General features: G+C 39.6%; 1 protein-coding gene across 6 annotated transcripts in view; it reads right to left on the bottom strand.

The window, feature by feature from the left end:
• Positions 1–15,233, bottom strand: part of APP (amyloid beta precursor protein) — a 259,372-nt gene that overhangs the window by 182,318 nt on the left and 61,821 nt on the right. For all 6 annotated transcript variants that reach the window (XM_074360950.1, XM_074360953.1, XM_074360939.1 and 3 more), the window contains exon 3: positions 3,013–3,142. In XM_074360950.1, coding sequence (XP_074217051.1) covers positions 3,013–3,142 — 130 coding nt within the window. The remainder of the gene's footprint in view (positions 1–3,012; positions 3,143–15,233) is intronic.

Here is a 15,233-nt window from a genome sequence, read left to right as displayed (position 1 = left end):
AATTTCATACCAGATACTATACCAGACCTGGGAAACTGGCTAAACACATCACAAGTGACCTGTCTTCTGCAATTATGCAATCTGTTCAAAATAAGAAATACTGGTGAGGATGTGGAGAAAAGGGAACTTCTACACTATTGAGGAGGATGTAAATTGGTGCAGCCACTGTGGAAAACAGTACGGAGGTTTCTCAAAAAAATAAAAACAGAACTACCATATGACCCAGCAATTCCACTCCTGGATATATATGCAAAAAAACCCCCAAAACACTAATTTGAAAAATACATGCATCCCATTGTTCACATCAAGCATTATTTATAACTGCCAAGACGTGGAAGCCACCTAAGTGTCCATCAACAGATGAATGATAAAGAAGATAAAGAAGATGTGGTATATATATACATACACATAATGGAATACTACTCGGCCATAAAAAAGAATGAACTTTTACCATTTGCAGCAACATGGATGGAATTGGGAGGGCATTGTGCTAAGTGAAATAAGTCAGACAGAGAAAGACAAATACTGTACACCCCCTTTATACATGGTATCTAAAAAAAATACAAGAAACTAGTGAATATAAAAAGAACAAAGCTGACTCATATACATAGAGAACAAACTAGTGGTTACCAGTGGGGTGGAGAGGGGCAACGTAGGGCTCCAGGAGTAGGAGGTACAAACTACTGGGTGTAAGACAGGCTACAAGGATGTAATGTAAAACATGAGGAATATAGCCAATATTTTGTAATGACTGTAAATGGAATGTACCCTTTAAAAATTGTACTGAAAATGATGAAAAAGAAATCCAACACACACTGATGCCAAAGCCTTAGCAGGAATCAGCTCCTTTCTATTCTTTTGCAGAGCGTTTCAGGGAAAGAATTATTTTCTCAGCTTCTCCATTTCCTCCGTCCATCTTCACCCTGCACATCAGAGCTCTGGAAATAACCTGTCACCGCAGTGATACATTCTGAAATGGCCCTCTCTCCACAGTGGTTAACAAAATAGGATGAGGACAGGTCATTAACATTGCTATCAAACAGATGTTTGCTAGATAAGATTAATTATCAAAAACCAAATTACTTAGGATGGCATTTCCCCAAATGGCACACAATTCAGTTTATGACGACAAAAAACATATATTTGATAGCAATCATAGCATTATCATAAAGTCTCCTGACTTTATATTTAGATCAAAACACATCCTATATATCTTGTGTTCCTTTTCAGTGTGTTTTCCCTTGGAGTTTCAATTCATTCCTGCCGTAGGAACAGAGCTTTTCAGAGTTGGGGAGGTGTGTGCAGAGGAGGGGCAGGGAAAGTGGCTGGTCGTGGGTATACAGTTGATTTGGGATCAAAGGAAATTTGCCACAATTAGTGGCACAATGATAGTGAATGTGGATTCCACCTTTTAGTTAACTCTAATAATTCTGAATAGAATTATGAAGCAGGAAGATCTAAGCAAAATGGTATGAGTTTACTTCTTACACACAACTACAGCTGTCAGTGTCAGATCAGGGGTCCTCATCCAGAGACCTAGAACCTGTTCCCAGGGAGCTTACATCCTAAAGAAAATGTATCTGAAACATTTCATAGAATGGGTAAGTGACAACGAAAAGAAACAAACTATTAACAAGACGTGGCCCACCTAATAACCGGTTCCTGATCTACTTCCTAACTTACCCTGGATTAAATGGTCTGTAGGTTTAATGACTAAATTAGACTGAAACACACAGTTCCTGAAGACAGCTGACCTCTATATTTTCTCAACACTGGAGTTCTGTCCCTTGTATTTAAACATCACTTATTTTCATCTTATTGAAACCTCATTTCTTGACTAGTCAGGCAGAAATGGGTTAGAAGCCTTATGAAATATTTAGGAACAAGGAATAAGGAGAAACAAGGAAACTCTTGAATTGCCAAGTGTTTAAGAATCTGATTTTCCCATTTTCTTTATCGTAAATCCACCAGAAGAAACTTCCATATTCGAATGCTTGGTGTTTTCTATTCATATTTCAAATTTTGTGCGTGCATGAACAGTAATCAGTACGCTCTTAGGACATTCATGTTTGAACAAAGTATTAAATAGACCTCCAGAATCTTGGTCATCCGGACTTTCTAAGTTTGCTGTTGGTACTTTTTTTTAGAAAAAAACCTTTTTTAGTCTTTACAAATTGGAATGTATATCAATATTTGTCTACATCCTCTGCAGATAAACCTCTATGTCCTTATATACAGCCATCCTACTGATAAATAAACTTCTGGGAAATGTGTAGGTGCTAGCCATCAGATCAAAGATCGCTGATTTCCCCAATACTGGTTACCTAAAAAAGTCAACTAGGAAGAGACTAAGAACTGAGTCAGATTAAATACGGAGTATGACAGTGTTTCCAGAGGAAAAACATATGATACGAAGTAAAACAACTCAATTTTATAAATAACGAGTTAAAGTGAAATTTGAGGTCAGTGAGAGAAACAGGCATTTAAACCTTAGTGATCAAACTTTCCTCTAGTTTGATGTAATCAGAAAAACCCCAAAACCAAAAACAAAAAATCCCAGCTCTCATTCTTCAATCATCACCAAACAGGAGGAGTGGTCAGTTGTTGCAGGAAAGAGATTTTTAAGAAATTAGCAAAAAGCACATTAGGGTGTCTTGTCTAGGATGTCTATGTGAGGAAACACACAAGGCCCTAAATCTATTAAATCTAGATAATTAGTGTACATGAGAATCACGTCCAGAATTTGGCAAAATTTGGATTCCTGGACCCCACCAATAGGCCTTTTCATTTAGCAGTTGCGGAATCGGTCCACAGGTTTGTAATTATAATAAACACATGGGATAAATTCATTCTGAGGCGGAAAGCTCATAAATACTGCTCCTTCATTGTCCAACACACAGCGGCACTACGTTGAAGGAAGAACCTGCATATCTGAACTCATGAGAGCATCCTTCTTTCTCATCCCCAAAGCCCATGGCCAGTCAACACCAGCTCCACGGCCGGCCGGCTCACCGAGGCAGCGGTAGGGAATCACAATGTGGGCGTGGGTCTTGCACTGCTTCCGGCCCCTCTTGCACCAGTTCTGGATGGTCACTGGTTGGTTGGCTTCCACCACATTGGTGATCTGCAGTTCAGGGTAGACCTGGGAAAACACACAAAAAGGGTAAATTGTTACCTGAGGCGGAGGTTGGCACACATAAGCATCTGGTCAACCCTGCTGTCCTCCTAAGTAAGGTATTGCTAACCCCTGAGATTTTAGCCTGCTCTCGGTGTGGTCAAGCTAAGGGAATTTAGGATAAAGAAAAAGATCAAGAACCTAACCAACCCGTTCAAAACAGTAAGCAATACAACTTTGATTTGATTTTACTACACCCATTCAGGCTATTTTTTTTTTTATTGAAGTATAGTTGATTTACAATGTTGTGCTAATTTCTGGTATACAGTATAGTGATTCAGTTACACATGCATATATATTCTTTTTCATTACAGATTATTACAAGGTATTGAATATAGGTCCCTGTGCTATACAGTAGGACCTTGTTGTTAATCTCACCCATTCAGGCTTAAAATATTATTTTTCCAAGGGAGATAAAATAGAAAAGAAGGAGGGGGCCCTCTTACAAGCATGGGGTTATTTTCAATGCAAAGTAAACTGGTGTGAGGATGATATTCTGCAATGCCCTGAATAGATGTTACAGTAGTAATCTGGTAATATTACCATTACTTATATTCACAACCCACCCTTGTCTTCTCAATTAAGCAAACATTTCAAGTACAGGATATGACACAGAGCAAGCTTTTATATAAAAATGCTTCTCTTTATTTGAAGTAATTTACGTAAGAATAATTTATCAAAAAGTTATCATGGGTGTCATTTAGATAAAGAATTGCATTTCCTAATCTCTTTCCTTCATAACTAACTATAGCCCTTTGCTTTGATTATTGTTCTCAATAAATCATGGTGTTTACTGAGCACTTGGAATGAAATGTGAAACTTGATGAACCAAAATGTATCTGTGAAAATATCAAATCACTCCTATTTATTAATAATAATGAGCAGAGATTTGAAAGAAAAATAGAAACATAAAAATTTAATTCTAAAACGGGCTTTTCCTTGCATGAATCATACATTTTGTCAGGGTTGCTGTTTTGTCAGATAAATACAATGAAGAGAGAAAAGCATTAGAGAACTGAGGGTGTAAGCAAGGGAATGGTTATAACGATGGGCCATGAAATCTAAGGTGGGGATATGGGGGTGGGAGACACAGTTAAAAGGCTGTAGTACCAATAAATCCTGGTGTGTGCTACAGAATTTTGATATTAAGGTACCAAAGACAATGAAGTGGTTAGAAGCAGTACTGAAGAGAGTCAGAAAGTTGAAATTAATATTTTTGGAGCAGTTACAGTTATTGGTAATTGCAAGGAGTATAATATGAGTATCATAAGGAATGACTGAAGAAGAATGATGAAGGCAAGACCACTTGGAGGAATGAAAATCAAAGAACAGAGAAACTAGAGTCTTGTAAGGATCATTGAAGTTGATATTAAAATTACTTAAGAATTATGAAATTATTTACAGTAGCCAAGCCATGGATGCAACCTAAATGTCCACCGACAGATAAATGGATAAATAAGATGTGATACATATACACAGTGGAACATATTACTCAGCCATAAAAAAGAATGAAATCTTGTCACATGGATGGACCCAAAGAGTATCATACTAAGTGAAGTAAGTCAGACAGAGAAAGACAAATATATGATATCATTTATATGTGGAATCTTAAAAAAAATGATACAAATGAATTTATTTACAAACTGGAAACAGACTCTCAGACATAGAAAACAAACTATGGTTACCAAAGGGGAAAGAGGTGGTGGGGAGGGATAAATTAGGAGACTGGGGTTAACATATACACATTATTACATATAAAGTAGATAAACAAGGACCTGCTGTATAGCACAGGGAACTATATTCAGTATCTTGTAATAATCTATAATGGAAAAGAATATATAAATGTATAACTGCACCACTCTGCTATACACCTGAAACTAACATAATATTGTAAATCAACTAGACTTCAATTAAAAAAAAAAAAAGAATTACAAAGGATGCAGTTGATGGAATGACAGAAAGCCAGGACCTAAAACCTTCAAAGACTGTGGGGGCATTCCACTGCAGTAGACAGAGCTCTCCAACAGTAGAGGAGAGGGATGATCTAGTTCAAGAGCGTGCACCTCACAGTTTGGGCTGGGGGTGTTTTAGGGAGGAGAGGGAAAGAATGGTCTGGAAGTGAAAATGAGGAAGAAGGAGGACCTCCCCACCTCCAGGCACGATGCGAGGAGGACCGCAAGAAAAGAACACCTGAGAAAGCTCCCGGGGAAACAGTGCCTTTGGGGAGGAACCAGGATTCAGAGCAAGAAGATACTGTCCACACTGTGGGTCATGGACACAAGGAATTTTGCTATGGTTGTTGCTGACATTCAGTGAAAGCTCACCATCATCCCATCTTCATTTACAATGTTGATATTTTGTTCGTTGAGGATTTTTTGGATTAATTTTGATTTTTTAAACCTTGCATTAAAATACTACTTATCTTGATTCCTGAGTGCCTCGCTCACCTCACTCTACTCCCAACCCTGAGATAAATCAGTTAAAAAAATTAAGGCACCAGGAATGAACAAAAACTGTGGTACAACCAGACAATGGATTATCCAGCACCAAAAAGAAAGGAGCTATGAAACCATGAAAAGATACAGAGGAATCTTATTGCCTATTACTAACTGAAAGATGCCAATGTGAAGATACATGTGTGATTCCAACCACATGACATTCTGGAAAAGGAAAACTAAGGAGACAATAAAAAGACCAGTGGTTACCAGGAGTTAGGGGGAAGGTGAGGTGAACAGGAGGTACGTAAAGGATTCAGGGGCAGTGAAATTATTCTATATGATACTATAATGGTGAATACATGTCATTAGACATTTGTCCAAGCCCACAGAATGTACAACACCAAGAGAGGACCCTAAGGTAAACTATGGACTTTGGGTGACAATGATGTGTCAATGTAGAATCATCAGTTGTAACAAATTTACTATTTTGCTAGGGGATGTTGATAATAAGGGAGAAACTCTGCATGAGTTGGGGTGGGGAGTATATGGGAAATCTCTGCACCTTCCTCCTGATTTTGTTACGAATCTAAAACTGCTCTAAAAAATACAGCACTGATCTGTGGAGTGCGAGATAAGTTCAGTGAGGGAGGTACATGCTATAAAAACACACAAAATGGATATCCTGGCGGGGCGGGGCGGGGGTGGGTATTGAGAAAGTTATTCTTCAAAACCACTTGCCAGTAACTCAGCTCTAAAGGAAACAGCGCCTTTCCTATATTTCATTTTGTTCTTGAGTATCTTAACTCTTCAACACGTGCATATCAGTAGCAGATAAGGCTCAACTTGAAAATGCCACTAAAATTTAACATCCCCATGGCTCTTTCCTATATAATGAAAGATGAAGTGGCTTTTCATACAGGAATAGAATTCTCACACCACCTCTCCTGGTTTATGGTACCACAAAAGTACAGCATTCACAAGTCATAAACTCTATGACACTAGAGAGCTCGCCCCGAGGGACGTGAAATCCCATGCAGTAAGTGTGAGCTACTGCATTTTTCTAAAAGGTTCTAGCTGTCACTTCATAGAAATACTACCCTGCTGAGGGTTTTTTCAGGAACTCTCCGTTTTCTATAAAGAAGGACTGTGTAGGAGGCACAGTCAAGTCATTTCCTTCTTAATTCCAAACCAAAAAACCTATTTGTAGGGAACAGATTGACAAGCTAAAAAAAAAAAAAAATCTCTTGTTCACGTTGCATTCCATCTTTAGTTTCCTAAGGTAATATCTGGTGCAAAAAAGCCGTAACGTATTCAGTGGGTCACTTTCCAGCAGACAGAATTGCATACTGACCAGTTAAGATCAGAGGAGACAGGATTCCTCCCCTAAAGGTCACTAGCTTCACAAAGCAATGAGTCAAACACAGAATCCACTTCTAGTTCCCACCACGAAATCTAGGGCATACATGTGATTTCCTGTGCTTCGATTTCACCCTCCAGAATTTGGACAATGACAATTGTTTACAGGCAGTTGGATGAGATTATAAAATTTGAACCACGTGAATCCCATGCACAATTTGCCTACTGCCCCGAAATGAAAACGGAAGTGCTAACTTCAATCTCGTCCACCCCATTTTTGCTCTGAGATGGGGAGTTACGAATTTGAATTTGCCAAAGAGAATACAAATCTGCTGTTCTAAATTCAGGAGGTTTATTTTAAAAGGTCGGGGGAGGAACATCAAACATTAAAATAACAAAAGTGCTTCTGAAACATACCTAGTCCCAGTCACAGTGATAACCACATGCACTCCCAGTGAAAAAAAAATACTCAAGTTTCAGACAAAAATTCCAAGTACTACATCTCACTTTCTATTAGGCAGTTCCAGTGTATGACCAGAGACAAACAAGCATTTTTATGTGGTGAGACAAATAAGCATTATATGTTGAAAAAAGAGCATGGTTCATAGTTTCAGGCAAGAATAAAAATTAATTAGACACACAAATGTGCTTGTGGCTAGTTAATAAGTCCCTGACTTTTCATCATAATTGATTACAAGCATCAGCTCAATGTTTTTTATTTTCTTTGTGTCATCTCACACCTTAACATAGGAAACAAAAGACATCTGAGATCCCTAAGCTTTTTAATTGGTAGGTTTTTCAACACATGCAGGGCATGCATTGCTAACACAAGCATCGCTAACAACTTGCTATAACAGCAGGCATTAGCAAAAGCTGACTTCTATGTGGCCCCCTTCCTTTTCTAAAATGCTTCCTGTGTGAATCCCAATGAGGAGTAACTATTTTTTGATTATTAAAAAAAATGTAGATGACTACAGCTATTAATAAATACTTAAAGCAGAAGCAGACCCAGGCTTATGTCAGTTACTTGAAAAGCAAACCGTCCTCAGTTCCAACAAACCTTCCTGAACCACACAGGGCAGCCACTGAATAAATACACACACTGTGCTCCCAACACACTCTTCCTAAGACCCTCACACCCCACTTCAAACGCCCAGGCCCATTAGGGTCCTCTCACGTAGACAAACCTCCTCCACCCACAGTGTAACAGAATGCTAGTCCCTCTCTCCCATTGCGGGAACGCTTTATGGTATTTATCGCAGTGTGCCTCACATTTGGGTTAAGTACATCTGTGTACCGCCTCCCCGGTGAAAATACACTTTCCAAAGGCAGGAAACACAATTTGGCACCCGCCCGCAGCCTCCCCGTGGCGCTCCACATTTATGAACGTTGGTTCGAGGCTATCGGGAGGCTGCCAAGTTCCCTGCCCCTCCCTGCAGCCAGCACTCCAGCCCCCGGTCCCCTGGAAGGGTACTCATTAGGGACCATATTTTAACTCTGCAGTTCCGGCCCCGTAGCTCATTACAGCCAGAGGAAAGCAAACTGTAGACTGCATTCTCTTCCTCAAGCGTTTTGAACGAGCACATACAGGCTCTAGTTAGATGACAGGGGATGGATACAAGACTAGCAGGAGGGGAAGTCGCAGCCAGGGATGGTGCTGTCAAAACCTAGGGGTGGGCGGGAACCAGGAATCTGGAAGAGGCAGCTGGTCTAGGGAGGAAAATAAGAAGATGCACGGAGATGAGATGCTAAGATGAGACAACTGTGTACCCGAGACAGAGACAGACAGCAGATGAGACCCGGACCACCTGATGACCTGTAACTCCAGGGAGGTGTGCCACGTCTCCTTTAATAAGCCCCCACTTAAAATAAGCTGCTCTGGTAGCTTTATTTTCCTTCCAAATGAACAAAACTCAAGAAAAATGCCCAGCTCCAAAGATGGTTCACTAATGTTCCCTTCGATCTCTGCATCCAAAGCATTTTGTCCGATTGCTTTTATCTGATCACCGACCACTTTCTACCTCCTATTGCTCTTATGTGGCTTCCTGCCCATTAGGACACACACTCCTTGAAAGCAGGAACAATGTGATTCATTTCTGTGTTCCCTCCACAGGGGTCAACTTGGTGACAGCACAGTAAGTGCGTGATCAATATGTAATGCTTAAGTTCAGAATCCACTAGATGTAGGGAAATTCAGTAGATACAAAGCTCCCATTGGGTATTATCAATGCATCTCTTAAATAAGATTATCTAAAGAGTATGGTATTATAGTTGGATTATAAGCTTTTGAGAAAAGTAAGCATCTCAGTGCCTTCCAATACTGTTCTTCCAAGTATGATGTAGCAATTTAGACCAATAATAGCATCCTGTATAAAAAGCAGTAGATTACTGCTAATAAATGTTAATAAATACACAGCTGAGGAAGAAGAATTAGAAGCCAGGCTCTCAAGCTAAGGGGGCCCATCTGGCTGGTCCAGGCATCTGTCACAAGCAGCCTACTATTCTGGCCACAGGAACATGTTTTATCTCTGAAAGCAAACCTACCAGTACATAAATTAACTTTATTTTTAAAATGAGCCGAAGAAATTTCAAATACTAAGAGCCAGGAAAGGTAAAGTAGAAACAATCTTAAATCCATATTAGGAGGCTGTAGTTGGAAAACTAACTGGTTTTCCTCACTACAGAAAACACCTTAAAACTTAGTCACCATCAGAACATTTTCATTCTGAATTTAAAAAATCTAAAGAGTCTCTCTCTCTCTCTCTCTGTCTATCCAAATGGGAGCTATATTAATCTCAGACAAGATGACATTTAAGTTGTTAAATACCCAAAGCAAAAAAAGACACTGATGATATTTAAGAAAGTCAAGAACATATAGTTATATATACAGAAATATAAAAATATTTCTCTAAGACATATGCTGTTAGAGTGCTACAAAAACTCTCCTTTATTCCCAATATTAAGGACAAATAGGAGAACCCTCAGAGCATCCTTTTGCATCTGGCCACCTGGAACAAAGGATTAATTAATGCCCAAAGTCATATTTACACACAATTAGGTTCTAAATGACCAAGCAGGTTCCGAGAACACAAAATCAAATGTGGCCAATAAAAGGCTAAAAACAGAGTTTGTGGTCAGGGAATGGGAACTGCTACTAATTCTGAAAATAATTTGCTTACTGTTCTTTCTAGTCTTTCAACTTTTGAAATCGATTTTTGATCGGGTTCTCCAGGATATTTCTTTCTTGAAAAAACATGCTGGAAACCATGCAGTGTTAATAAAATGGTATTTTAAACACGTAAGTCAGAAGTCAGTAAATAACATGTGTTGTTTAATTCATCTTCATCAATTTACAGACTGCAAAAGGGACAAGCAACACATCTGTCTGCACATGGGCTTGCGAGAAATAATGCAGACTCTGAAGGAGGTAAGGTAGAGAACTTGGATTCCAGACATCCTAGAATAAGAGTAACTATTGGAAATGATAAGCACATGGGGCTTTCGTTATACTATTCTTTCTACTTTCACATATGCTTGAAATTTTGAATTACAAAGAACTAACAGTTAAAAAAAAAAAAAAAAAACTAGCCCAGTGGAAACAAAGTCAGATTTCTAAATTTACATTACAAGTGAAAAAACAAAACGCAAACAAACCAAACCAAGAACTTAACTGTAAACGCATGATGTCAGCTAGCTAGCATGTCTTAACATACGCATGAAACAAAAAAAATCAAACTATAGTAAAATGGCATAGAGCTAGCCGATGGATCATGGGATATTTTCATCCTGTGAAAGTTTTTACATATCAATTTCTTGCTCAAAGAATACAGCCAAGAGGCCAAAAAGAAAAATATATAATTGAGGGTTTACTATATGCCTGAATCATTACAAATGTTTTATGTGTAGCAGGTCCTGTAAACCTCTATCAGTTGGTAATCGCTCCATTTCATCAAAGATGGAATTGATGAAGCCAGAACAACAAAAGTAAGTGACATCTCTGAGCACTCAAAGAGTGTATTAATTCTAAGTTTTAAATGACTTCCACTCCAGTGTCCAAACCGAAACAAAGCATGTCCTAGAGCATATATTTCTGTTTCTGGATGAAAATAACATACTCTTTCCTCTAAGGTTTTCTGGAATACGAAGAAAAATCATACCTGAAACTGCTTCGCAACACAAATTCTTGGAATAATGGGAGATACTGGAAACAGTATCTAATTTAATTGAGAAAGAGAACTGGAAACCAAAAACATTCTCTGATTACAATTTCATGAGGTGCTGGGAAGTACAGTAGAGCTGATGAAACACCACTGCAATACTGGGAGGTCTGAACAGCGCTGGGGTTTCACAATGATGACCTTACGTAGGAGTAAGGGACACAAAATGCCGCAGGGCGCTAGCCTGTTTCCCAATAATCTGGCCCAAGTCTGTTTCTCACACTGGATACAAATATATTCTCATATACATACATTCATTCTCAGAGTTGGAAAATATTGTCCAAGAACCTTGTTGGATATGTAAGTTACTCTTACGCTAATGTGCTGAATGGAAAAACAAATGAGGGAGGAGGGGACACCAAAATAAACAAGACAAGACAAGAATGTGGAAACACAAACAGCTGTGTCCACATGTAGCCAAGATGCTCATGCTCTCTGTCAATTTATGGCTGACTTCCTTATTTTTAAAATGTCCAAACTATACAAGGTTATTTGTTATTGGTACCTCAATAAAGCTAAAAGGAAAAAAGAAAAAAATATACTGCAGGAAAAACATTTTCGATAAATAAATATAAAATAAATACATAATAAGCATAAAAAATAAACATGCCAAATCTAGAAGTCTATAGTATTACTGCAAATACGTTATAATTGAGGATGCATTTAGCAAAGAGCTAGACAGGAACCAGGATAAATGTCAAATCAAACATTAATTTGATTAAATGATAATGGGGCGGGGGGAGAACCAAACTGGTTTCATCTCTTTTACTTCTGAATCCTATGGTTTGTGCAAGCAATCTTTATAAATGCACAAGACCAATAACATGCAAAATACATCTATCCTCATGTAGAGGTAGCTGGATACCTCTACTCAAAAACTATTTCACTTAATAAGAATTTTTGGATCTTTCAAGAATCAAACCACAACGCATAGGTGCCTGTCATGCGTGGGTCAGTTTTAAGCCCATAAAAGTGGACAGTCCATATAGCAAAATAATAATGGCCAAGAAGGTACCACAGCATCTACCATACGGGTGTGTCTACAAAATGTCCTCAAAGCTAGTCAGATTAAAACAATCACATATGCTGGGTTTTTTTAAAATTAATTTTAACTTCACATTACTATAGAATGAAAACATCAAGGAAGACAAACAAGTTTTATCTGGGAGTCCCTGCTGAGTTATATATTTTAGAGGAGAGAGTTAGTTGGGCAAAGGACATGGCTTTGTTCACTCATCCAACAGGCCATCTTTGTTTGGTTCAAGCAGTGGTATGCTTTGTTTGGTGATCCCGCTAATTTATAGACAAAACAACAGTTCATTTAGAGCAAGAAGGTTAAAGAAACAGAATACATATTGTGAACTGTGGAAAGAAAACACTTTGGAAAAAGAAAGTATACTCACAATCTAATGGAAGAGACTGTAAGCAAAGCCACATTCACCTGTCTAGGTTTCCCAGTTGGACATCTGTTCCAGGGCTTGAGGCTTAACTTGTTCAAAACTCTCTCTTAGAGACCTGCTCCCAATGTGAGTTAGCAGAGCCATGGTCACCTGCTCTAAGCCCCTACCTCGCAGGAGGTGCTCTGCATGTCAGGGAGCCTGTGTTTTAAATTCTCTCCCTGAAAGAGGAGGAAGAACAGTACTGGGACTTATACAGTTTCTTGTTTAATCAACAATGTTTAACTTTTACAACGGTACCTCTATCCTCCTATCATAAAAGGAAGCCATGGTCTAAGTTTGGTTGGGCAACTTTCCTGGACTGCTCAGGTGTCAAAGAGCAAAGGCTGCATGTGAATGGAGGTCTGATAGGGAAGCCCATGCCCCCCCTTTTCTACACTTAACCCTAAGGCTTCCTTATAGCAGCATCTTGGGGCCTGGCATACCTGCTCATCTACACAACAAGGATGGGCAGAGTGATCTTTCCCACCCCTTTCCCACCAGCACCTTAAGACTTGAATTCCCTTCTCTCCCAAGTCCAACTTACACTTGGATACAGGCTAATTTTTCCAGAAGTGTCTCAATCAGAAAACACTCCTGTTAAGAACAGTCCCTTAGCCTTTAGTCATCTCTAAAATTAGATCCCAAACCCCAGATTACAATCAAGATCCTTTACTTTACGTCTTCATTCCACCTTTTCAATCTCCTAAATTCTTTTCTCAATTTATCTAATCGTATATGTATAAGCTCCTTCTGTGCAAGAATGGCCACTCAGCAACACGCGACACAAAATCCTCTCCTGAACCAGTAAATACCTGCTCAATTTGCCTAAATTAAATTTGGGAATGGAACAGGGTTCTTCAGATGAAGAACTGAAGTACACTTGCAATTTTTTCTTTTCCTAACCTAAAGCCTTTGATTTAAATAAAACAATGTTTTGTTTTGTTTTGAAATTTCATTTCATTCAAAAGAAAAGGGATAACAAAATCTAGAAATTCTAATTTTTCTCCCTAGACCTGATAATGTATGTTTCAAGGGGAAGAGTATCTTAATTTTGATCTATGTGTAAGACTCTTAGGTGCCTTAGGCCAACGTCTGGGTTATATAACAGCTCGTGAAGGCGAGTGGCCACTTCAGGCTGTCACATGATGACTCATTTATATGGTAATTTTCAAATTGCTCCCATGATGTTTCCGCATCTCCTATAGAATGAAGAAAAGGAAATTTTTTTTTCTATCAAAGGGACCACAGAGGAAAATAATCATTAAGGGAGTGTCTGTTGTGGTCATCTATTACTGCACACAAAGTATCTCCAAACTTAGTAACTTCAAACAGTAAGCATTTCTTTCCTCACACAGTTTCTGTGGGTCAGGAATCCGTAAGAGGCTTAGCTGAGGGACGCTGACTCTTACGTGGGTGCAGTCAAGATGTCAGCAGGGGCTGCGGTCAAATGAAGGCTTGGCTGGGCCACAGGATCCACTTCCACGTGGCTGAGTGGGCACAAGTCAGTGCCGGCTGTTGGCAGGAGCGCTCAGTTCTGCAGCAAGTGCACGGCTCCATGGTGCTGCTTGAGTGTCCTCATGCCATGGCAGCTAGCTCCCACCACGGCAAAAGACGTAGCGCAAGACAGAAGCCACACATCTTTTATGATCCAGCCTCAAAAGTCACACACTGTGATTTTTCTGAAATCCTGTTGGTTACAAATGTCAGCCCTGTGCACAGTGGGAAGACACTACATGTGGATGTAAATACGAGAAGGGAGTCCAGTACTGCTGGGAGCCATCTTGAAGGCCAGCTAACACACAATAATTTAGAATTTCTCACAATTCCGTGAGTCAGCTGAGCAACTGTCCTTCTTCACATGGTGTTGTCAGCGGGAGGACTGCAAGGAAGGCTGCTGGGTCCAACCTGGCCTTGCATACGTGGCTGCTGGTTGGTGCCGGCAGCTGGCTGGGAGGGCAGCGAGGGCTAGTGAATGACAGCCTCCATTTTCTTCCACTTGGGCTTCTCCCATGGTTGCCTTCTCAGAGCACAAAAGGAGAAACTTCCAGGCCTTCTTAAGGGTTAGACTCAGAACTAAACCACTCCATTCTACTGGCTAAAGCAAGTCTCATGTCCAACCAAGACTGAAGTTAACTACTGGAAGATGTGATTCATCAAGAGTCAGTGACAACATATTAACACAGGGTGACACAAAGAACAATGTAAGGTTTCCTTCCTGTTTTCAGGAAGCAGACTTTATGATCATTTGGTACATTTGACTGAATATATCAAGCCATACTCTATGTGTATTACTCTCTTATTGAGGGTTATCATGACACTGTGTTTAACTGGGTGAAAATAAACTGAGGGCAAATCTGGACTATGGACCAAGAACCCCAATTCTTGCTTAAACATTTCTTTGGAATTCTGTCAATGGAAAGAAGCAGTCTCTGCAGGAGGAGCCCACAAGGCCATCTCAGGGGAGGCTTTCCAGTGCCAAGAGTGATGTGGAGCACCTGCCTCATCCAGTTTCCATCCTTGTGCCGGCAATAGGCCGTCCACAAGCAGTTACTGAATGACAGCTCATGTGCTCTGGATCAAAGTTAAACGTTGGAGAAAATGCTTTGTA

Source organism: Camelus bactrianus, chromosome 1, assembly GCF_048773025.1.
Source record: "Camelus bactrianus isolate YW-2024 breed Bactrian camel chromosome 1, ASM4877302v1, whole genome shotgun sequence".
In the NCBI taxonomy this organism is placed as follows: domain Eukaryota; kingdom Metazoa; phylum Chordata; class Mammalia; order Artiodactyla; family Camelidae; genus Camelus; species Camelus bactrianus.
This window is presented reverse-complemented; position numbering and strand designations above follow the sequence as displayed.